Here is a 24,471-nt window from a genome sequence, read left to right as displayed (position 1 = left end):
CAGATGCCAATCATGTCAGACCATGACCCCGAGGGTCAAGGTCAGTGGCCTTAGCTGCCAGAGGGCAGATTTAGGAAGCAGGGTTCCTGGGTTTATGCACCTTAGTTTTAATGTGGAAACTAAAACTGGGTGATGTTTTACAAAATAGAGAGGGGTCCTATCACCTCCAAGGGAAACCTGAATAGCTAAGCCACTGGAGCCCAGGTGGGAAGACAGGGAGAGGGGACACCATTGAGGCCTGTCCTCCAATCCCAAACCTAAACATCCTTGTACGTTGCCATTGCTTCCTCAATAAATCACTTCCCCGGTTTTCTCCTCTCAAAAATCTTATTTATCCCTGCTCAACAGCCACCTCCTCCAGGAAGCCTTCCAAGATGCCCCCACATCTACTTTCTCCCTCCCTCACTCATTCTCTGCCATACCTCCATCCATCACAGTGCTCACCTACCACCTTGTCTCCTTGTCTAGACTGTGAGCTTAGGTCTGATGTGTCTTTGTCTCCCCACGTCACTGAAGGCCCCAGTGCATGGCAGGAATCCAGCAGTGACAGCCACGCTGCTGACTTGTCTGCGAGCCTGGCCCTGAGTGTTTGTGCTGACAATGTGGCAGGCTGATCCCAAAGCCACCTGGGACTATAAGCAGCATGTCGATTTCAAAAGGAAATAACAAAAAATAAAAATAAAAAAATGGTTCTAATTAAAGCATTTCTAATAAGCTGGCTTTGCCAAATCCAATTGTTTCTGATATTCCTCTTGGGTGAAATAATCTTAAAAAAGAGAAAGAAAAGCACAGCGTTATTAAAAGTGGCAGAGAACACCCGAGGCTGGAAGGAGGATGGCAGAGCAGGTGCGAGACACTGAGACCTGGGCACCGGGCGGCCTCCGCTCCCGCAGTGGGCCAGGGTGCAGCGCGGGTGCCACACACAGCAAAGCATTGCTTTACAGCTTTAGCATTTGAACTGTGGGAGCGAAGACAAGGGCTATGAAACCTGACATCTGATTTTACAAATCTGCCTCAAACACTGAGAATGTTTGCGGAGAAAATGGGAGAAGAAAATATGGTGCTTATGAGGCCCAGGAGGGTAGTGACCCTGAAATGGGAGCTGGGACATCTGGGGGCTCTGCCAGCAACTGGCTTAGAGACCTCAGGAAGGTCCTTTTCCATTCCCTTGCCTCAGTTTCCCCCATCTGAAAAAACCAGGGTCTTGACCTGGGTGATTCAAGTCTGTTCTGGCTTTAGCTGCCCAGAGGTCGGGGGAACAGCCAAACCCCGTGCTTGACATTCGGATTTCACTGTGCAGTTGGTTGCCTCAAGCCCCGCCAATGCCTCTAGGTGGGGGCCAATCATATTTCTCTGGGGCCTTTGAGTGATTTAGCCCAGCTGAAAGCATAAAACCCTACATCACACATATTTCCTGTGGTTGGCATGGAGACTCTGCAAATGACCCCACTCCATCTGTACAGCCCCTCTGAGTTTATGAGCACTTCCACTGCGTCCCCAGCCTCAGGGCTGAGAGGATCAGAGACGGGATGTGACTCCCTGGTGACCTCCCGCTGGAGGACGTGGTGGGATTCAGGCTCTGGTCCCCCAGCTCCCAGCCATGTCCTCTGCATTTCCGCATTGTCTCCCTTTCACTGACAGCAGATACGATGTCTGTGGCTGTCCTTGTTGCCTGTCGCTGCATCACCCCACGTGCCTTCCCCCCAGTCCCCAATAACCCATTCCCAGATGGCTTTTGCAAAAATATCAGTAAATAAATCATATTAACAAGATGTTAGAAATGTGATTGGAAAGCAATGTTTTTCTCATTTGGAGAGACCACCCAGTGCCTCCGAAGGCAACTGTCCCGGGGCATGAGAGATTTGCTGGGGACGGACGGGCAGTTGGAACGCCTCCCCGGCAGCCCCGCCGCACAGGCAGATTTATGCGCGCTGATATGAGATAATTAAAAACTGGCTGGAAATGTAATCGGGACCACTCAGATGCTGGTGAGGACCCGGGAGCTCTCGGGGGAACGAGGGGCAACACTGCGTGCCTGGCTCGGAGGGGAGACGGGGCAGAGCCAGGGAGGGAACCCAGCCTGTCGACGGCACGTCTGGCACTGCCAGGCCGGGTGGGTGCTGTGGACCACAGACGGGCAGAGGCAGAAAGAGCATGGGCCCCTCTTGCCTCGGGGTTTTGGGCAGCAGTGGGAAGAGGAGAGCTGAATTAGAGGCAGTGTGTTTTCCTGGGTCTTTTCCAGGTCCACGTTGCCACCGCAGAACCACCACCCACCCAGCTGCTCAGAAATCTGGATGCGGTCCTTGAATTCTCACTCTTCCTTCCCCTCGTCAATTCCACGACACGCTTCTCCTTCCTACCCACCGCCCGGTCCTGACTCCTGATCCAGCACACCCAGGCCAGACGGGGCCTCTGAAAAGCTTTCTCGCCAGCTACGGAGGCCACCGCTGGCCCTTCTGAGCTAGCCTCCCCCTCTCTGCCACCAGGTGCTCCCAGCTTTAGCGCAGCGCCCAGGGGGAAACAGAGAACTTCCCAGGTTAGCCGCAGCCAATGGCCAAGAGGGGCCAGGAAAGAACAGTGGCCTGGGAGTCGGGCAGATCTTGCCTCTTCCCTCCCCTGGCAACGTGGCCTCGGACGGGTTCCTAAAGGTCTCTGTGCCTCAGTTTCCTTCTCTGAGAAGCAACAGCAATGAGTTATGCTCTCTTCACCAGCTGCTTGAGGGCTGAACCCAGAGAAGGAACCAGACTCCCCCAGCTGGGTCACACATGCTGACGGCGTTGGTTTAGAGCCAGCCACGATCAACCCCTGTTCTCAGGCTCCCACAAGCTGGGGGAAGGGGCGTTAGGTCTCCGGGCTTTGTAAGTGTCACCACTGCCTGTGAAAAGATGCTAGAGAAATGCCTGGCAAGGGGCTTGTGGCCCCAGGTCCTGCTCAGAAAACCCAGCCCGGGTCTTGGGCTACACCGCCCAGAGAATGCCCGGGCCCTGGCTGGGATATTTCTGCTCAGAGAGACCCCACAGGGCAGGAAGGCAGCATCGGGCCGTGTTAAAATCCCAGCTCTTTACTCACTAGCTCTGACGTAATGTGAATGCCAGTTTCTGTATCTGTAAAAATGAAGGAGACAACTCCTGTCCTTACTCTGTGCTATTACAGTGGGGAAGCTGGATGTTCCTAAATGCCAGTTCCCATGCCGGGAGCCTGGACACATATCGCCTCACACGTCTCAGGGGCAGGACTGTTTTGCTAGAGACTAAACCAAAGGCTCAGAGAACAGCAGAGCTCAAACTGGGGTCTGCCTGGACCCCAAGAAAGGAGGGTGTGTATCATGGTGACTGTCTGGGGCCCCACAGCTAGCTGGAGGTGGAGCCAGGATTTGAACTCGGTCTCCTGGGCACAAGCCCAGGGCTTTTTCCATACTCCTCACCCTACGGCTTCAGAACAGCCAAAGCACCACGCGCTGATTCAAGGAGGTGCCGTTTTAATGGTGAGGGCAGCGTCCTTGGAAGTATTTTACCACCAGCAGGGCACATTTTCTCAGTAATTCCGAATAAAGGGAAATGTCATCTAATATTCCTCACAGCGTCCTCTCAACGGCGCGTCCCTTCATCCTGCGAGGCATCTGCATGTTCTAAAATTCACTGTTCTCGTTTAGTCCCCTGCAAAGAGCATCTGAGGAGTCTGTTTTGCCGACAGCAGCAGCTCCTAATTGTGGCATTTCCTTTAAACCTTTCAGAAGGAGAAACTACGAGGCACACTAATTGAGCAGAAAGTTCATTTTTCCTCCATCAGTCCGGAGAGGACATGCAATCCTCTGTGTGGTGGGAGCAAAGAGGCAGGACCCCCCTCGCCCCCCACACCCGCCTGTCTCAGGCAGACTCAAACGCTGCTTGGAAACACGGCCTGCCGGGAAAGCTGGAAGGCAGGCGAGCTTCTTCCTCTGCCTGGGCCTCAGTTTCCCACTTGTGCAGGGTATTGGAGCAGAAGATCCAAAAGGTCTCTTTCTACCCCCTAAAGCCCAAGATTTCTGCTCAGTGTACTCCCGGAGCTGCTGCCCTGCCTTGCTGCAGACAAGCTTCCCCATGAGATGATGGGGAGACCAGACTGAGTCCTGGTGGAAAGGAATATTTGATTTATAACATCTGAAGACTCGGCGGGACAGCTGGAGGGGCAGCAAGATGGTGAGGAGGACAAAGGACGCCTGCTGAGGTGGTCATCGTCTCCAGCTACCGATGAGGAGTTGGGAGATCAGAGAAGCTAAGTAACCCACCCACGGTCACACGGCCAGGATTTGACATTAGCTCTGTGGGATTCTCTCAGATTTTCTCTAGTTGCAGCCACACGACCTCTAAAATCCCATCACTGTAAAGGAGGGTGGACAAGGGCATAGACTGGCATGTCTAAGTTCAACCCAGACTATCTGCAAGGCTCTGGGCCACGTCAAGCTCAACAACTGTGGCTCTCCGAAGTCTGCACTGAAGACAGTTGAGCTACCACTGATTGGGCAGTAACTGTATTTGGGCGCATGCTAAGCAGTTCACATATTGTCGATTCATTAATACCCCTGTGAGACTCATTTTACAGAGGAGGAAACTGAGGCTCAGACATGTTAACTCCCTTTGTCTAAGACCACCCTCCTAGCACGTAGCAGAGCCAGGTTTCAAGAGCCCCAGACGGACTGATCCAGAGCCGGTATCCCCACTGCTGTGCAGAGCTCCCTGTATCGCGGGGGGACTGGGGGTAAGGAGGAGGGCATGTTGATGATGGGGTATACCAGAAACCGTGGACTAGAAAGTCGGAAGCTTTCTCCCCTCCTGGGCTGCTGCCCGTGTGGACGGCTCCTTACTGCCCCCTCCCCTTGCCACTGTCTGCCTGGCGCCACAGCCAGCCGCCCCATGGCCAGGCCACGTGACCCCACCTCTCTTCTGCATACCCCCCTCACACGCACCTGGGAGCTCGGGAAGGCCAGGACCCCAGGGCTCCTGCAGTCCCAGCTGGCAGTGTGGGGTCCCGAGGGAAGCAGCAGCTATGTGCCCCGAGCTACACATACTGCCCTCCTTGAAGTTTTGCCCCTAAGAGGTTTTGGCATTCCCTTGGGGCTGGGCTGGGGAACAGGGCGACCGATGACTGAAGGCCTGGCAGGGACTGTGCCGGTGGTCACACACGGGAGCAGCAGCCACCGGGGAGCTAAGTGTTTGGAGCCTCAGCTGTTGGTCCAACAGGGGCTGCTCGGGCGGCAGAGGGAAGTGAAGTCTGAGCTCCCGCTGACAGACCAAGGGCGCGCAGCCTCCCTCCTCCCCGCCCCTCCCCACCTGCAAACCTTTATTATTTCTTGCTCCTGGCTGTCAGCAGCAACAAACTAAGATTAATCACTCGCCTGCCTAGACCCAGACGGGCCTACTCTTTGAAAACTCTCTCCTTCCCTATATTAATCAATGAGGAGTGAGATGAAAGAAAAACAAAACCCTAACTGCAACGCACCCCCAGCGCCCCCCAGCTCCTTCTGGCCCCGTAAACCCACCCTCCCTCCGCTGGACCCTGGGAGGCACTTCGGGGTGAAGACCGAGTACCCAGCAGTCAGCGCAAACCCGGCCACTCCAGGCAGGATACAAAGGGATGCCATTACGTAATCTGAACGACAGGAGGCTCATTCTTGATAACCGTCCTGCCCCCTCCTGGAGCCCTCCCTGGAGGAGATGGAGCCTTCCCTCCATCCCTGGACCTAGAGGAAAGTGGTGTAATCACAGAACCCTTAAACTGGAAGCAAGTTTCCACATCAAACACCAGACCCTCATTTTACAGATGCAAGTGGAGAAGACACTTGGCCAAGTCACCCAACATAGCGGAGACAGCCTGGACTCACCCACAGCACCCAGTTCGCCCACTGCTTCCACGGCAACTGCTAAAGGCTCTGGAAAAGCTGGGCGGAGCAGAGACCAGCACACACCGTGCACCTGCTGAGTGCCAACGGTTACCTGCCAAGCCTCACTTCTTGCCTTCGCACCCTGTTTTGCAGGGAGGTCAAGGGCCTTGGCCACCATCACATGGTGGTAAGAGATGGAGCCAGGGCTTAGATTAGCTATCTGGCTGCAGAGCCTGTGCCCTTCCCTCCATGCCTCGCAAAATGCTGCCCTGCGTCTCCCGGGATGCCGACTCACATGCCGGCCTCCTCCCGGCCTCTTCCACAGGCCCCTGGCCGGCTCAGGAGGCACGTGTGGGGGTTCAGGGGGCTCCTGGCGACAGAGGGAGGTGGAAGCTGTGTTCCCTCCTGACAATACTCATGGAGCTCCCCGGGTCACTAAGGTTCTAGAATAAACACGGGCCTCCTGCAGGCAGAACCTGCCCCACAGGACCGGAGGCCTCAGCACCCATCTTCCCCCGCCCCCAGCTGCAAACCCTTGTCTCTGAAGTCCTGTTCCCCTCATCTTGTCCAGATTCCTTTGCAAACACTCACAAAACCAGAACTCATCAGGGTCGTTCACAGTCCAACGTGCCTGAAGAACCCTTTTAAGGAGATTTTTCAAGACTTTTCATCCCTTTCCTCCACTGCCTGCCTTTCCAGAGACAGGAAACTGTGTTAAGAGTTTGATATTTTCTTGTGACTTTCTAAGGCTCAACCCTCTGCTCCCTGAGGCTGGAGTGAGTGTACCCAGGGGCCGGTAGGCGGCAGCCAAGGCGTGCTACCCTGGCGAGGGGGATGCGGATGGGGAAGGGGGGGTTCTGCAGGCAGGAGGGGAAAGGGAAGTGTTCAGAGGCAATTAGGCAGGATCACTGAAGGCAGCTTCATGCATGGGGGCATCTGCCGTGGAGCAGGCTCTGAGATGCGGGGGTGGGGTGTGCAGGAAGCCTGGGGCAGGGGCAGATGGATGCCGGCTTGGGCCAGTCCAGGCATCTGTCTGGTCCCCACAGTGGGAAGGAGTTGCCGTCTCTACGGTCAGTGTGGTCAAATGCCAGCTGAGTAGCCTCAGGTCAATCACGAATCTCCTTGGGGGTCTCAGTTTCCCCACCCATAAAGCAGAGATTGCACCAGATGTGCCTTCTCAGTCCCTGCCAGCTCTGACATCCAAAGACCTTCTGACTGTGTGAGTTTGGGAAGGGCTGGGAAGTCTGACGGCCCCCACTGCAGTCCTGGCTCTGCTACAGACCTGGGCGGGTCCTTCAGCTTCCTCTGCCCTAAGATGAGGAAGAGGATGGCAATCTCTGCCTGAGACCAGGACCTCTGTGAGTGGAACTGGCGTGTCACAGGTCCATCACCGGGCACTGCATCTCAATTCTTCTGGAAGGAGCCTGAGACCTGCCGGGTGCTTCTGCACCTCCAGGGCTCTGCCTGAGCTGCTGTGCTCGCCACCCCTGCCCGGGGGACACCTACCTTCTCTCACAGCTCCAGCGCAGCCTTCTCCCCGCAGCTCCCCCGACCCCCTGTGCAGAGCTGCTTGCAATGGGGCACAGGCTGAACTGGCCAGACTGTGAGCCCCTGGAGCCCGGCCTGGCTGTGCTCACCCTGGTGGTCTCCCTGATGCCCCGTGCATGGTACAGAGGGCTCTGGCAAGTATTCTGCTGGGGGAAGGACAGAGGAGGTGGAGGGCCCTGTCCTCTGAAGCTAGACTCCCCCAGATCCTTTCTCCACCCTAGAATACTCTCATGGCCAAACCCAAGGCTCATATGAGAATGGCCAGAGACAGAGAACCCGCATAGCTGGAATTCCGACGTCAATCTGCACCAAGCTCCTGACACTGTCAGAAATGCCCTTCCCCACCCTGCCCCCGCACGGCAGGCCCTGAGCACCTCACTTGGTGGCTGGCAAAGCTGGTGTTTGCCCAAGCATCCAGGACACTCAGTGCCAGGGCCATTCCACTTGCCGTTGAAGTGACCAGCGCCAGGGTGTTGCTCCCTGGCCAGCAGCTGGACCGCTCATCGGGAATGGGGGCTGCTCTGGGAAGCAAGCCCCCCTCCGCTCAGTGGCCTGCCTGGCTCAGCCACAGCATGGCCCAGCCCATCTCCCCGACTCTGGGATTCAAGAGAAAGCTGACCGGGTGAGATCACCCTCTGGCCTTTGGCGGTGGTGGCCTGTTGCCTGCACGGGAAACTAAACCCTCCACTTCCGGCCCCCCTGGCAGATCAGTCGCCCAAACTGTGTCAGAGGTAGAGGTATCCCCACGGGCCATCAAAGTGCAACTCCCCGCTGGACAGAGGTGGATGCTGAGACCTGGGGGGAGGAACTTGCCCAAGGCCACACAGCAAGCAGTGAGTGGCAGGACGGGACTCCTGTCCAGGAGTTTGGATGAGTCCTTTCTATGGCTCTTAAAAATGGACTTCAAACTGCAGGCTGACCTCAGGAAGCAGGCAGGCTGCGAGTGACACAAGGTAACATTTACACCGCACTGGCTGGGCCGGGCACACTTTCTGTGTGAGCAGGTCATCACCATCCCCGGTACACAGATGAAGACACAGAGGCCTGGATGGCACGACTGACCAAGGCCGCATGGCCAGTGTGTGGGGGGAGCCAGACGTGAGGCCCATCCCCTGCCATCCTCACCGCACGCAGCCGGGCCCTCTAGACCACAGGCCTGTGCTGTGAGAGTGTCCTCCTCCCTAGGGGATGGCACGCAGCAGGGCTGGGCGGGAAGTGTACTCTCGGCCCTCCGAGATCCACTGCGGGCTGGTGCCTGGGCCTGTTGTAGAGCTGAGGGTGTGCTGCACAGCAGACTGAGAACCGGGTCCTGCAGGAGCAGCTGGTGTGATCACGCTTCTGCAGATTCTGCTCGTGCCCTTGCTGGGACCTCAGCCCTGGCACATCTTGGGTACCCGTAGGCAGGTAGGCCTGTGTGGGAGTTACCTCGGGGCCCCCGTGCCAGCCAGGGCCCCCAGTTCAGGGGCTTAGCACTTCTCCAGTGACAGAACAGGAAGCTTGGGCAGTTGACGGGGCCCCGGCCCTCACTGGGGAACAGCCAGGCTTGGTACAAGGCGTTCTGTCCCTTCCTCCTCTGTGATCCAATCAGTCCTTTCACGGAGGTCCCTTTGGGCCAAGACCCCAACCATGGGGACTCTGGGAGGAATGAGATTCACTGAGGAACTCAGATACTGACAGGGAGGGAGGCAGAGTAACAACCCAGCACTACCTGGGCCCTGGAGGGTCTCCAGAGCACCAAAAATGCCTGGGGGTGGTGGGCAGGCTGCCTGCGTCTACAGGGAAGGCTGGTGACACGCGAGTCCCATTGCTGATGCCACCTGCTTCCTTTACCTCAGCAGAGCACCATTCCCCTTGACGCCGGGGGGTGGAGGTCAGGCAGCTCCCTCCGCTCACGGGCCCTGGGCTGCGAGGTTATTGCTGGGCAGTGTGTGTGGGGGAGTGGGGAGCCAGGGCTGTGCCCCGTCAGCACGCCCAGCGGTGTGCAGGCTCTCCCGCCGCTGCCCTCTCCTTAATCCCATTACAGCTCCTCCAGCCTTGGCGCCTCCAGCCCAGCCAGTGTTTAGCTTATTGAATTTTCCTCGGCTGCCATAACCGACCTGATTCTTTAAGCCATCAGGTCTGACGATGATGAAGCACGAGACACCAGCAGCTCGGGGGACAGCAAGGTCCCTGCTTTCTGTTTGTCCCGAGTGCCCTCCCATCCTCCCTGGCCCAGTGGAAGTCCATCCGCATCCCTGACAGTCCTGGAGAGATGCGTGGTCCCTGCCACGCACCCCACAGCCTCTGCCCCGGGCCTCTGCCCTCCCGACTCCACGGTGTGTCGCCATCCCCCCCAGGGCAGAGCCCAGCAGGCTGGGCGGGGTCAGTCCTGAGCAGAGAGCACAGGCTGATCTCACCCTTCTTGGCCGCACGGATACCTCAGTCTACATGGCCGGCATGAGCCAGGGGTCCCCTTACAGCCGTGTCCCAGCAGGCCTGCTCTCTGTCACGTGACCGCTAATAATGTTGAGTGGGACAGAGGCGAAGCCAGGCAGAGGGCTTCACTGCTCTGGGGCTCTATGCTGGCTGAAGTGCCTGGTTTATACCCCAATTATGTCACTAACTCTCTATGTGTCCTTGGCAAATCTCTCCTTTCTCTGGGCCTCAGTTTTCCTATCTGTAAAACGGGCTGACACAACCTATTGGGTCCCACCCAGCAATAGCACTGAATGATGGGGCACCCAATCAAAACACCCTTTTCTTACTTCTGGGCCAGCCCAACCTCACAATGCCTCGTGGGTGGGAAAGACGGGACAGTTTACAAAGCAGCAGCAGATGACACCACCGGCAGGTTCTTCCTGCTCGTCCTCCCCAACTTCGTGAGACACATAGAAACCAGACCTGCCCAGACAGTGACCTAGAGCACAACAAAAGGGTTGCTCTCGCAGCGGCAGTGTGGCACGTGCAGAGTCAAACGGCTGGTCACGAGTCCTGGCCCTGCCACTTCCGCCAGCCACATCCCCTCCGTGAGCCTCAGTTTCCTCGCATGAGGGCGCCGAGAGGGGCGAGGCTAAGTGCCCGCGGCATGTGGGGAAGCCGTTCGCCGTTAGTTAATGCAGAGCCTGAGAAAAGGCCCCTCCTCTTCTGGGAAGGCAGCAACGGCAAACACAGAAACTCCTCTGTGTCCCAGGAGAACAAGATCAAATTGAAAAACCGAGGCTTGAAATAACTTGTGCTGGCGAGTTTCCCGGGGGACACTGGCGGGTCTTTCCGCCACAGGCACAGCGGCCGAGGAGGGCTGGGGGGGCGTGTGGGGCGTACTCACTTCAGGGAGAGGGAGTAGTCGTGCTTGCTGGTCTGGCTATTCCGGACAAGGTAGCTGCACTCCTTGCAGAGTCGCAGCAGGTTCTCGGCGTCTCCTCTGCTGATGGCTCCGTGATACCATCTGGGGAGAGAGCGGAGAGCGGTCAGAGCCCAGCACGGATGGGACTTCCCACAGCCCTGACGCCCCCGGGGAGGCTCAGGGTCCCCCGAGGGCCTCCCGTGACCGGGCAGTCGCGCGTTCCTTCATTCTTTCAGGGGGCACCTGCCGACTGCCGGATCCTGGGGAGAGAACAGAGAACAAAGCCCCATCTGCCTCCTCGGGAAGCTCCCGTTCTAGTGCAGGGAGTCGGGCCAGACACTCAGTGATCACAGAGCGCACGGTATGGCGACAGGTGCTGCGGACATGAAATGGCGCAGGTCATGCCGCTGGGGGGTAGTGGGGGGGCTGCTATTTCAGGCAGGGAAGCCTTGTGGACAGAGTGACATTTCAGTACAGACCACCAGAGGCCAGGGATGAAGCCATGAAGGGAGAAACCTGCTTTCCTGGCAGGAGGAGAGTGGCAGAGGCCAAGGCCGGGGGCAGGCGCTGCCTGGAGTGTTCTAGAACTAGGAATGAGGCAGCAAGGGGGAGAGGTGGGCTGGGCCAGGGGCCTTTCTCTGTTTGGGCCACACGGAAGCCATCAGAGGGTGCTGGCGGCAGGGCCACGCTGACTCGGACACACGCAGGGAGTGAGCGGTGGGCAGCGAGGCGGCCGCACCATGCTCCTCGGAAGGAGACGGCTCTGGCCCCGCTTGGGCACCGACGTGGCGGCTCTCGGATACCACGCACACCCCCAGTGAGCGGCAGAATCTGAAGGGAGGGGCGCGGTGCAGAGGGCCTGACTAAGGCCCCCGACCACAGGAGGACACGGGAACCTGATTTTCGTGAATGGAAAAGCTGAACGTAAAATTTTAGCAGAAGAGTAAAGATCCTCACTGCCAGCGAGTGGGCATACTCAAAACGTGCTTCTGTCTACAGTTTGGTCTCTGAGGGACGGGGCAGTGGAGGGGAGACACTCGGGGCCAGCAGGAGAGGCAGAGGCGCCAGGCAGTGCGGTGCCCGGAAAGCGCCTCGTCCACGGAGGCACAGCCGCGGGTCGGAACCAGGCCGGCTGCTGACCTGGCTGGACCTGGGCTCTCCACGGAGTGAGGGTCGCACCAGCCCCTCCTGGGGCTGTGACGCTGGAACAAGAGGACCCGCAGCAAGGGCTCACTCAGGGCCTGGTGGGGGGCGGATCCCAGCACGTGGCAGCTGGGAGTGTCAGCAGAAAGAGGCTGCCCTTGCAGGCCACAGTGGCTGACATCCCATCTGCAATGACTGTAGGCTCCTGCCCGGCCAGAGGCTGCATTTTAAATTTCTAGATGCAAGTGGAGACGTTGCCTCCTGGTGCTTGCCCGGGAATGTCCTGCAAGCAGCACCTCGGAGAGTCCTGCCACTGACACTCTGCTCGGGGGAAACCCACACTGCCTGCCCCGTGCCCTTCCCACCACGCACGGGCAGTGCTCTCGACAGACAGCGGCGGTGGCCATGACAACATTATAGCCCTAAAAAAATCAACTTTAGAGAGTCAAGGACTGGAGAGTAGACGTGAGTGTCCCTATCCGACGGGAATGTGACTGAGTCGCAGTCTGCCCAGAAAGCAGCCATGGAGCCAGACACCTGGAGGGGAGACCCGCCAAGGGAGGCCGTGGGGGAGGGTGCCACTGGCGGGCAGCCTTCCCTTCTCAGTTAGAGAGAAATCCACAAAGAGCAATGTGAAGTGCGGGGTGCATGGGCTGCCACACCTGAAACATGTCCAGAAACACAAAGGCCACATTATGCTTTAGAAAGCATAGGTGGCTATGACTGGCAGCAGCAAAGACAGAGCTGATTTTAGAAATAAGAGTTATCAGATTTGGTAAGATCGTCCTCGGGGAGATTTCACTGTGTAACACACCCCCAGTGAGCTGACAAAAGCGTTTTATTAGGAAAACAAGTTCCAGCCACTTGAAGTTGAGCCGTCCTCGGAGAGAGGCCTGGAAGTGGTCTCCGGGGAGGTGCTGCCCGCCGCCTGCCCCTCCCTGAGCGCAGGAGCAAGCCCGGCTTGCAGAGGCAGCAGAGGCAGCAGCAGACGGGCCTCAGGGGCCGCTGGATCGTTAGGGATAATCCCTGGTGGTAAACAGGAGAAGCTTCCCCAGCTGCTCCTCAAAGAGAGAAAAGCAGGCAACTCCGGTCGAGGATCAAAGGGGACAAAGGCAAAGGGCGCCGGACCAGGGACGCCAGCACTGGCCAGCCTGGCGGCAGGAGGCTGTCCACCGACAGCCAGGCTGGGCTTAGGTGGTCCTGCGGGGGCTGGGGCCAACTGCTGGGCCTGAACAGGCCTTGCCTGGACTGAAAAGAGAAGCCAGGCAGGGGCCATCTTGGGGCCACGCTGGACCTTGTGGAGCTGGCGGTCAGGTCAGAACCAGGAAGTCAGGGAGGCTCGACCATGGCCGTTCATCCCAGCCAACGTCCGACAGCTCATGTAGTATTTACTTGCGACCCACTGCATCCCGATCTCACGGGGCTGATGTGGGGAGAGGGAGAGTCACCACACGGATACAGGAAAGGGTTTCAGATGGAGACAGGTGCCATGTAGGACCACCGAGGTTGCACTAAGGCAGTGACTGGGGCGGGAGAAGATGCCGCCGACTCAGGAATGAATGGTCAGGGGAGGACCCGAACAGATGACATTTGACCTGAGACCCCGTATCATCATGAGATGGAGCTAATCGTGTGGAGGGCCAGAGAAAACATCTCTGCAGGGGAAACAGCAAGTGCAAAGGTCCTGAGGTAGTAAAGCGCTTGGGATGTTTGCCTAGCAGAAAGGTGGTGAGAATGGCCTGAGCATGGTGACCAGGGGTGTGGTACAGGATGAGGGTGGGACAGGAGCAGGGGCCAGTTACCTGAGGCCTTGTGGCCAAGGGGAACAGTTTGATTTCATCCTGAGTGAACTGGACAGGAATAAGAGTTTCTGTTAAGAGATATTACATGCTCTGGAAGATCTTACAAAAGACCAGCCAGGCCGCCTTGAGGAGAGGCAGCGGGAGACAAGTTAGGAGGCTGCGCATGGGTCAGGTGGGAGGTAGCTGCAGAGATGAGGAACGGCTGGATTCTGGTGGTGTTTTGGAGAGGGCTGGCAGGACTTGTGAGCCGTGACTAGCTAGACGGGATGTCGTTTATGGGGATGAGAAGCTGCGCGAGGAACGCGTTTCTAGGAGCTCAGGAGCCCGGTTCTGAACACGTTACGGCTGAGATGGCTACTCGTCAGCCAAGCGGAGCTGCCAGGAGGGCAGTGGACAGCGGAGCAGGAGTCCTGGGAGAAGTGTGGGCTGGGGCTGCGCACCCGTGAGTCACCGCCAGGGTGCCGGGAGAGACGGCCCAGGGACAGCGGGCACTTGGAAACAGCCCTGGGAAGTGTAGCCTTCAGGCCAAGCGGAGGTGAAAAGCCAGCGGAGGAGCCAGAGGGAGTGGCCAGGGAGGCAGGAGGAACACGAGGAGCAGAGAGTCCCAGAAGGAGGGCACGGCCAACTGTGCTGCCATGGAGGACAGAGGGTCATCCGGGGACTGGGCAGAAGAGGGGAGCTGGCTGTGGCGGGTGACAGAGAGAGGGAGGTGACGGAGAGGGGAGAAGTGCTTACAGCTCTTTGGAGACTTTGTTCCTTCATCTATTGATTGGGCTCCTATTACGTGCCAGGCACTGCTCTGGGCACAGAGGAGACAGTGGTGCCCTAGACAAGCTCCTGTCCTCATGCAGCTGCTGTTCCCAATAGGGCCAGTACCTGGAGAGGGATGTCAGGCCGAGGCTATTTTATTTACTTACTTAGGCAAAGTTCATGACTGGAACATGCTTGTTCGCTGATGGTAATGATGTGGGACGGAGGGGGTGCTGGGCTGCCTCCAGGAGGTGGGCGGGGTGGGGAACGACACTCCCTGAGCACTGGAGTGGCCTTTCCACCATCCCAGGAGGGAAAGGAGGTAAGGGGTTCCCAGGCAGACGTGTGCCTGCTGACCCTCAGCCACCCCGTACAAGCTGGGGCACCCCCAGTGCCTCAGGTCCCTGCCTCCCGCCTCCCCAAGGCCAGGCAGAGGAGAGGTGCAGACTCCAAGGTGCCTCCTGACCTCTGAAGCAGCATCAGGCCAGGTGGGGGATTAAGTGATCTTCTCCACCTGGGTCATTAGGCTTCCCTCACAGTGAGAATTTACCTAAACACACCTCTTGGGTGATGAGTCAGGGCTCTGGAAGGCCAGGATAATCCTGGGGAGATGAGATGACGGGGGAGGAAAAGCCAGTCATGACTCTGGACTTGGCTGGGGCCCCTGGCGGGTGGGAACTGGAGAGGAAAGAGAGCCCAACCCCCAGCCCCGGGAATGAGGCTCAGTCGGGAGTGGGCTGGGCCCAGGCAGACCTGGCCACTGGGGGTCAGGACGCTCGCTGAGCAGCGCCCAGCCATTTCTGGGTCATACTTCGACTAAAAATGTACAGTTTGATCATAAATAAGCAAAACCTGCACCTGCAAGGCTGTGAGGATGACTAACAATACCGGGTGGGAACGCCTCCCCGATGTGCTCTGTGTGGCTGAGCAGGTGTCACGAAGGAGGCTGTGGCCTCCCGAGATGACAGCGCATGACATCATTCAGAAGACCCTGCATCCTGCACCGAGCAAGCATTTCCTGTGGTGCTGAGGCCGGACTCCCCGGCCTGGACCAGCACAGCACACGACACGCACAAGAAGGGCCCGTGAACCGTGTCTGTCGTTGGCAACTCTCTTGGCCTTACCAAGTGCCTACTCTGCGCCAGGCGTGTGCTGAGCGGGGCATGAATGAAGAAGAAAAGGAGGGGAAGTGCAGGGAGAGGGCAGGGTCTAGGTCGCCAGGTGCACTCAGGTGGGGTGTGCTGTGAGCCGTGAAGGCTCTGCACCTCTGGGCCCCGATTTTCCCATCTATGCAATGGGGATGATAACCCCACTTACTGCACATTTGCTTGTTAAGCAGATGTTACACCTGAAGGCACCAGCAGCAGCTTCCATACCTGCTTTAGCAAGTCCCTGAAGCAGCTCACTCTGGTCCAGGGATGTGGCATGGTTAGAAACTGAGAAAGCAGTTTGGGGACAATCCACGGAATGAACGGCGGGCTGGGGAGAGGGGACTTTACCCCGGAGGCCAAGGGAAGCCCCTGATGGCTTCACAGCAGAGCAGGCACCTGTGCACAGCGAGGCCCTGGCAGAGCAGGGAGATGGAAACCATGGTCGAGGGGATGGGCAGGAAAGGGCCCAGCACGTGCTGGGGGCAGCCAGGAGGGGACGGAGCACAGAACAGACCACACCGGGCCACTGACTGGAGGAGGGAAGCCCCGGGCAAAGGCCTGAGAAAGCCCAAATCTAGAGCAGAAAGGCCTTGCCCACCTCATGCCTAGCAGGTGTGGAGTGAGCGCATCACTGTAGCTAGAAAATTAGTCTAATGTACACTTCGCCTTACACTTAAGGGATAGGATTTCGTCTATACGTCACTTTTCCAAGAACTCATTTGCTGCACAGTGAAATGAGAAACTAGGATGTAAAAGCGAGGGGTGGACCACGAAGATGATACCGCAGTCCCTCCTCCTGGCCATCGAAGGTGAGGGTGGCAGCACAGCGTGGAAAGGACAAGCTCAGGGCTGGGGTCAAGATGCACGTTCTAACCCAGGTCTGCCGCTGACTTGACAGTGGCCTTGACCTCCCATGTGCCTTAGCTTTGCCTGTCTGTGCAAGAGGGCGGAGGCAGGGTCAGACTAAAAGCCTCTGGAGCGCTAACACGCTGTCTGATTTTTTACAAGAACATAAAGAAATGACTAGGTGACCTGGGAGTTCAGGTCAGAACTTACATTTGCTTCTCCAGGGGAACGGCAGGGTCCACTCTTTCTCCCAGGATCCCACAGAACTCGGGGCTCCCATGTTTGATGGGCTTGAAGCCCCCTCCAGGAGCACGAAGCTGGCGCCGCCGGTCCCGGGAAGGCGAGGGGGATGACTGCCGCTTCTCGTTGCCGTTAAACTGGGCTGTGGGGAGAGAGAGAGAAAGTGCTCGGTTACGCAGGGCTCAGTCCAGGGAGTCACTGATGATGCCCGGCAGGGCTAACAGTCAACCGTTCTGGTTGGCACTGCAAAGTCTGCAGGAGGAACAGTTTCAGGCAATGCAAAAACATGGCTCAAAAGATTCTGGCTTATTAAGACAGGACATTCAGGTGCAGTCAGAGCCAGATGGTGCGTCTGAAGGGCTGGCTGAGTCTCTGGAGGCCACAGAGCTCAGCCTTATCTCTGCAGGAATCTCTCTGCAACCTCCAGCAAGGGGGGCACAGCACTCCCTTGGGGGGTTCTGTCCACTGCACAGTTTTCAGGAGAGACAGTTAGTTGTTCCTCATACTGTGCCAGAAACTTGCCTCCAAGTGGCTCCTGTCCTCCTCCCATCTCACCTAAGGCCACAATGGGCACACCTGTCCCTCCCTGCTGGGATACCCCTACAGAGCTCCACTTGGGGGCCAGGCTGTATCCCCTAAGTCTGCTCCCCCTCATGCAGATCCCCTGCATGGGCCCAGGCACAGCCTGCCCTGTCCTGGACTCACCCCCCAGGCGAGGCTGGAGCAGCCCACGGCACAGGACAGGCCTGGGGGAGTATCTTTCAGCTCCCCGGACTTGGGGAGGATGCCCCTTGAGAGCAGGACCCTGGAGACACCCCGTAAAGAACAGAAAATAATGAACTGCAATTGGAGTTGCCAGAGGCTTCCTAGAGACCAGGTGTTCCACCTTGCAAGTCACCTGAGCCTCAGTTTCCTCTGAAAAACAGGGATAACGACAGCACCCATCTCATGGGGATTCAAGCAGGTGGCACAAATAGAGATTGTAGCAGAGTGCTGGGCACAGAGTCTGTGCCTTATTTATTATAAATATTTACTTTTATTATCACATAGGCTTAATGGAGACACGGCACTAGGCATGTCACATAAGCTACTGAACTCACGTGACCCGAGTTCCTCTCCTGAGTCTGCCAGGGACTAGCTGTGCAGCTTGGCTAAGTTACTCAACCTCTCTGAGTCTCTATGTCCTACCTCGCCAGGATGTGAAGATCAGCTGAGAGGATACACCCAAGGACCCAGCACGCAGGGAGTGTCGCACGAACCCGGCCAGGGCCCGCAGCCCAGGGTCCTGAAGCTGAATGCAGCTGCAGGCCCACGGACACACGTCCTCAGCTGAGCCACCTGACGGCAGGAACCTCTGCTCTAACCAGCAAGCACGAACGCAGCGAGCCGTCCTCCAACCCCGGCCAGACGGTCCTGACCAGACACAAGGCATCCAACCCTTGTGTTCATGGAGGGTGGTGGGGAGACCCCAGCCCGACTGAGGAACGTGGGTGAACCTGTTCTATGTCTCGCCACTGAGCAATCTCCTCCACCAGGAACTGCGGGGCACTTCCGTCCCTCCAAGACACTCTCCATCAGCCACTACAGAACACAGCAAGGTGGGGGAGGGGGGCTCCTGCCCAGCGAAGGCCCCAGCCACGCAGGACCCACCGGCTCCCACGACTGTGCAGAGCACATGGCCAGCTTGTCCATCCAGTGGTGAGGTCTGACAGGCGGTCTGTCTACCTGTGACATTCCTAACCACTCATTCAATGCGCCAGGCACAGTTCAAGGCCGGGGAAATAGCAGTGAGCATACGGACAAAAGTCCCCACCCTGCGGAGCCCAGAGTCCCAGTGAGGAGAGGCAATAAATCAGTCAGTGTATCAACAGCTGGTGACACTGCTGTAGAGAGAGCACAGCAGGACGGGCCTCTGAGAAGGGCCATCTGAGCAAAAGCTGAAGGAAGTGAGGGACATTCCAGGCAGAAGGAAGAGCGAGCTCGGGGGCCCCGGGGTGGGACTGTGCCTGGAGCATCAGACAAACAAAACAGTCCTGAGCAACTGGAGCAGGGTCAGGGAGGGGACAGGACCAGGTCATCCGACATCCCTGGCTTTGGGAAGGATTCTGGCTTCATCTGAGACACAGAGAGTTGCTCTGCCATTTTGGTGATGGTTTGCCTGGGCGCTTTTTAACGCAATTGCTGTGCTGAAGAGAGACGCAGGCAAGGGGCTCTTGGGAACACGCTGGACATTCCGCTTAGTTTTGCTAGGAACCTAAAACTGCTCTAAGAAATAAAGTTGAGTAATTAAAAGAGAGAAGGCGAGCAAGAGAGTGCGTGTGCACAGGAGAGCAGGAAGTGACAGTCAGCGGTCAGGCTCTGGCTGCCTTCTGCAGGTAGGGGCGCAAGACTCGCCCACGTACTGCAAGTGGAGTGTGACAGATCCACCAAGAGGATCCAGGGTGACCATAGGCTTTTGGCCCGAGCACTGGAAGGATGGGGCTGGCATTTCTAGAACAGGAAGACTCTCCAAAGACTCCAGTTAAGCTTTGTGAGAGGCAGGACGGAGGCCAAACCCCCACGTAGGCCAGGCTGGCTGCATGGAGTGGGCAGACTCGCTGAGGGCTCCGACCTCCTCTCTGGCCACAGCTCTGTCCTGAGTCCAACCACACACACAGCAATGACCTCAAGGCCCTCCCAGGGGACAGGCCCTGGGTTGGGAGTGAGAGAAAGCCCTTTCCCTTGGCTGATGGGGGAATGGGGGCTTTCATGGCAGTGGGGCAGGTAAAGCCTGGAGCTGGGGCCCTGGCACACACGTCACCACCAGCACCCGCCCCTCCCTGGCCTCCCAGCAGCCTGGACCTCCCCCTGGGGCTCCTGAGGAAGGATGGCAGTCCTCTTGGCAGTCAGCCGCGGGGTCCCTGTTCTTGGGCAGGGCTCGGGGAAGGAGAGAAAGAGGTGAAGCAGGTGCCGACCTGAGCACCTACCTCACACAGCCCTCAGTGGGTGACCCTGGGCAGGGGTGAGCCCTGGGGCTGGAGGGACAGGTGAGAACCAGGTCATGGAGCCCCTTTCTAAAGAGCTTGGACTTGATCCTATGGATGGGGAGGACCAAAGACCTCTCTGACTCTTGATGGAGGGTGGGTTTGGGGGAAACCCCGGAGGCGGGGACACTAGTTAGGAGAAGGTGATGAAGGGATGTACATGAGTCCGACAGCACTTGATTACTTGTCGGGGTGAGTTGGGGAAGACTGTGTGATGCCCAGATTCCTGGCTTGGGGGAAGGTGAAGCCCCCGTTGAAACGAACTCAGAGGAGATGGGGTCAGGGAGCGTGGGACCCATGTGCACTTCTTGCATGCCTCCCCGCTGCAAATTTCCAGGTTGTCAGAAATAGGGAGGAGGCAGCAGCAGCTGTTCTGGCCCAGGAAGCTAACGGCACGCCGAGGGGCAGTGGAGTGGCCTGGTGTGGGAAGGGGGCCAGGCTGGAGAGGTGCCAGGCTTAGTTCTGCCACAGGCTCAGGAGAGGGAGGGACCAGATAAATTGTTAAGTCACTTTTAACCTGATATCCTGGGGCTCCACTGGCTAAAATCAGGATTTGGGGATCTCTGCCAAGATAAAAATCCCCTAATAGACCCCCTGCCACACAGAGGATTAGCAGAGAGGCAGTGCCCACTGTGGGCCACCACACCTGCAGTCCCGGCTACTCAGGAGGCCGGGGCGGGAGGACTGCCTGAGGAGTTCCAGCTGCAGTGCGCTGTGGTCACCCCTGTGACCAGCCACAGCACTCCAGCCTGGGCAACACAGCGAGACCCCGACGGTAATAAAAAGAGTGGCATGGACCACAGAACACAGGCTGAGGGAGGAACGCAACATAACCTCTTCAACACAACCCGGGAGGCTCTCCCAGACCTGGCTGCCTGTCCAGCCTCAGGTCTCACCACCCTCTGCACCTGAGCAACTCTACTTACTCTCCAGGGTTCCCCTTCCAGGAAGCCTCCCACGGCACCCGCATCGCCAGTGTCCTCGTCTGGCTCCCTGGGAGCCCGAGGGCAGGGGCTGTGCCGTGCGTGCCCCACCCCTCATGCCCAGTGCAGTACCTGCAACGTAACAGGTGCTCAGTGAGCGATTAAATGAAGAAACTTAATGAGCTGCTGTTTTGCTTTACTGGGAAAAATATCGGTTTTCATACCAGATAAATTGGATAAAACTTAATAACGTCCTAGTCAACACTGTAATTCCCCAATGAATTAATTTATACATTTGCTGGCAAGCTTAATAATATAGCCACATATTTTAGAGGGAACAGGTGGTGATGAATGACAAGCTTAATTAGGCAAATCACTGCACCTAAAATACAAATATACGAACTCCGAGTGCTGTGCTTCGGCAGCAAAAGAAAAAATTTTAAGGACAAAAAGCTCTAAACACAACTGCTTTCATTCCTTCTAATTAAGTTTCTCTTTAATCTATAATTTAACATGGCAATTCTTTTAATTTAGTGATTTTTCTGCAAAAGATAAAGACACAATCCGTCAAAAGAATATCTGCATTTAGAGAAAAAAATATGCTACCCCTGTGAGTCATTAGAATGACAGAACTAATTAATTCCACCTATAGGCAATTAGAAGTGGGAGTGAGAGTCCTGCAGGAAGGAGAGAGACTCAGAGCCGGGCAGGACAAGGTCCTGGAAGCCCTTCTGACTGGTTCTGCTGACACTTTTCAGAGTCCTGGTGGTGCTGGGAGAGGTGGCCTGGTTAATGTCCTCCAAGGCTGAGCCAGCCACCCTCTAGATCACCCCAATGTCTTCCCCAAAATTCTGGTCCAGTGACAGGACTCATCCTTTGAGACCCAGCTCAAGCGCTCCCACCTTCAGGGAAGCCGTCCTGGTCCTCCCATCTGGATTGGCCTCTGTAGCTGGTGGTCCCCTCTCTGGTTTATGACACAGTTTATACCAATCAGTCCTGTGGTCACTGCCAACGACAGACAGTGGCATCCAAGGCACCCATGTTAGCACTAGTCCTAATAACCCTGCCATGTGGGTAGTGGACAGGGAACGGAGTCCAGAGGAAGGGTGAGGAAGAACTCCTCTGGGTCTCGAAGCCAAGGAGCAGGGCAAGACTCGAGCCCAGGACCATGGGTCCACAGGGCTTCCTTCCCTGCCAGAGCACCGAGGGCTGGGCTGGCAGCAGCTGTGCCTCACTCACCTCCCCTCCCTGCGGCGCACTTTCCACCTCTAGGCCTGGAACGACCACCCTCCTGTTCCATCCGGATGACGTCTAGAAGCCTCCCAGATCTGGCACAAATGCCATCCCCTCCACAAAGCTTCCCCCATCCTACCTGTAGAGAACTAACTTCTCCTTCCTGGCAGCTCACAGCCCTCCAGATTTACTTCTCTTTGTCTTCTCCAGTCTGCTGTCTGCGCCTAAACTCACCGCAACACCGTGCATGGAGAAGGTGCTTAGAAAATGTTTGCTTACATGAAGGAACTATGTTCTTTCAGGGTGCATCTCCCTCCTGCCCCCTGTTCAGAGAGCAACCTCCAAAAAGCCAATAGACTTCTAAAGCACAGCGCTCCTGGGCTCTCAAATCTTTGCTGGCTCCCCAGTGCCCCACGACAAAAGGCAAACTCACTCTGATGTTCAAGGTCCTCAGTGGCTCCAACGTGACCTTTCAGATGCATCTTCCCCTACAGGACCCCTCTGGGTTCCACACCCACCCTTAGGGTCTAGTCACAAAGGATGGGCGGTCCCCAAATCCATCATTCACCTTTCTGCCTTTACTGTGGCCACATCTACCCTCTAGAATTCCTTTCTTCACGATTTCTGTCTGCAAAAATCCCAGCTATTCTTCAAAGCCCAGCTCCAAGGCTGAGGTAAGTTTTGCCCTAGACCCCCTAGGTGGAATTCCCTTCTCCCCTCTGAGCCCCAGAGTCCCTTGTGTACATCACTGTCCCGGCTCTGGCCTCTGCACAGTGAGGCGTGCAGGTATCCTCTCAGAACTGATGGCAGGCAGCCAGCCTCAGCCCTCAGCCTTCCGCTTTGGGATCCCAGCCCTGGGTGTGCCTTTCCTTGGGGAGGCGCAGGGAGAGGAGAGGCGACAGTCCGCCACACCCCGTCCTGTCCTCCCCACTGACCAGGGTATGGGTGGTGGCCCCGAGTGAGGCCTTGGGCCCCAGGTGAGACCTGCACTGTTCTCCAAGTTCAGACTGCTTGGCTGCTTGTTGCTGGCCTGAAGTCTATGACCCTCCCAGCTGTCCAGTCAGTACAGGATGGGGTCTCCTTTAAGCACAGCCAGCGAGGCTTAGAACAATATAACAAGGCACTGTGCACAGACTGACTTCAAGGAGCTCTCAGCTGTCAGAGGCTTCGTGAGCCTCTCAGTGGATGAGCCGGAAATGAACATGAGCTGTGTTTATAAACCACAGGGGGCTGACAGGAGGGGCCCGGAGACTGTTCCGGGCCTGGTGTTTGCTCACGGATGTCCTATCACCCTGAGAAAACAAGGGCGCACAGGCAGAGTCAAGGCACCCGAGGTTCCACTCAGTCCCGGGCAGGATTCCTGCGGACTGCCAGCTACCAGGCTGGGTGCTGCGGGCGTCTGTGTGGGGAAAGGTGGGTGAGGGTGGGGGCGGAGGGCACAGAGGGGCTGCTCCCCGGGCACTTGGGAGCCCCCGGGATGGGGGAAGGAGGGCAGACTGTGCCTTGGTTTGGGAGGTGGGGTGGACGACATGACCCCCTATGAAAACGCCATAAACGTTTGCAGCAATGCACAAACACCTGTAGATGACTGAAATTCTGTTCCCATGACAACAAAATACTACGTCATCTCACCTGACCCCCATCAACACACAGAGAGACCAGTTATTAGAATTCCCATTTTACAGATGGAGAAGGCGAGGCCCCTTCTTCCCTGTGGTTCAAGAGCAGGCCTCACTCACCCACCACCCCGCCTACCTGATGAGTGTTGGCTCTCCTTCCAGGGAAGCTGTAAGACAACGGGTGGCTCAGCAAATGTTTGGTTTGGGTTTCCAGGAACGCCAACAAGAGGCCTCTGTGTTCGCCTCGCAGACACATGCAGGCCTCAGGGCACTGTGCTGACACTCAGCGTGGGAGGTGCCCGGGAACAGAGGTCCTCATTGTGAAGGGAGGCAGCCAGCGATTCGCAAAACAGGCCGTCGGGAAGGCTGCGAGGCAGGTGCTGGGATGCTGCCTGGGTTCCAGGAATACTGCGCATGCGTGTCCAAGCCTGGGATGGGCGGGGAAGGCAGGCCTGGCGGAAGAGGGTGCACCTTGGTCCTCCAATTTGTGACTCCCCAGAGGAAACACGGACACAACTCCTGGGTGTAAAGACCCCACTCCAAGGGCTGCTGCTTGGCTGTAGGAAATCTAAGGAGAAAGCCTGACTAAAATGATGAAATAACCCAAACACGGGCCTCTACAACTGCCAAAGCAAGCCATCTTTACTGCCATAACTCACTTTTTAGGCAAGAAATGGAGAGCTGCAATAGGGACTGACTCGCCCAAAGTCAGCAGCTAGACTTGAACTTGGACTTGAATCCTGGAGGCCCCTAACAAGTTCAGCATAAAACCTGCCTACTGTGTGATGCATTCTCACAAACAGAGGCAACAACAGTGATGCATCTACTGAGCACTCACCGTGCCCCGACTCCCAGAGCCTAGTACCACCCCACCTTGCAAAAGTGGAAACAGACACTTGCCCGGATCACCCTGCTAACAAGTGGCAGCACAGGGCTTTAAATCCAGACTCCCCTGGCCCCAGTACCTGAGTTCTAGGTTAGACACACCTGGGACCTATTCACGTCTACTGC

The 24,471-nt window shown here is 57.1% G+C and overlaps 1 protein-coding gene across 1 annotated transcript in view; it reads right to left on the bottom strand.

Annotated features, from left to right (window-relative positions):
- SHB (SH2 domain containing adaptor protein B) overlaps nt 1-24,471 on the bottom strand; it is a 133,143-nt gene that overhangs the window by 13,996 nt on the left and 94,676 nt on the right. The window contains exons 4-5 of the mRNA XM_045562446.1: nt 16,633-16,804; nt 10,713-10,832 (exon numbers count right to left, since the gene is read on the bottom strand). Coding sequence (XP_045418402.1) covers nt 10,713-10,832; nt 16,633-16,804 — 292 coding nt within the window. The remainder of the gene's footprint in view (nt 1-10,712; nt 10,833-16,632; nt 16,805-24,471) is intronic.

Source organism: Lemur catta, chromosome 10, assembly GCF_020740605.2.
Source record: "Lemur catta isolate mLemCat1 chromosome 10, mLemCat1.pri, whole genome shotgun sequence".
In the NCBI taxonomy this organism is placed as follows: Eukaryota; Metazoa; Chordata; class Mammalia; order Primates; family Lemuridae; genus Lemur; species Lemur catta.
Note: the sequence above shows the minus strand (reverse complement) of the source record. Positions and strands in the feature narration are given on the sequence as shown.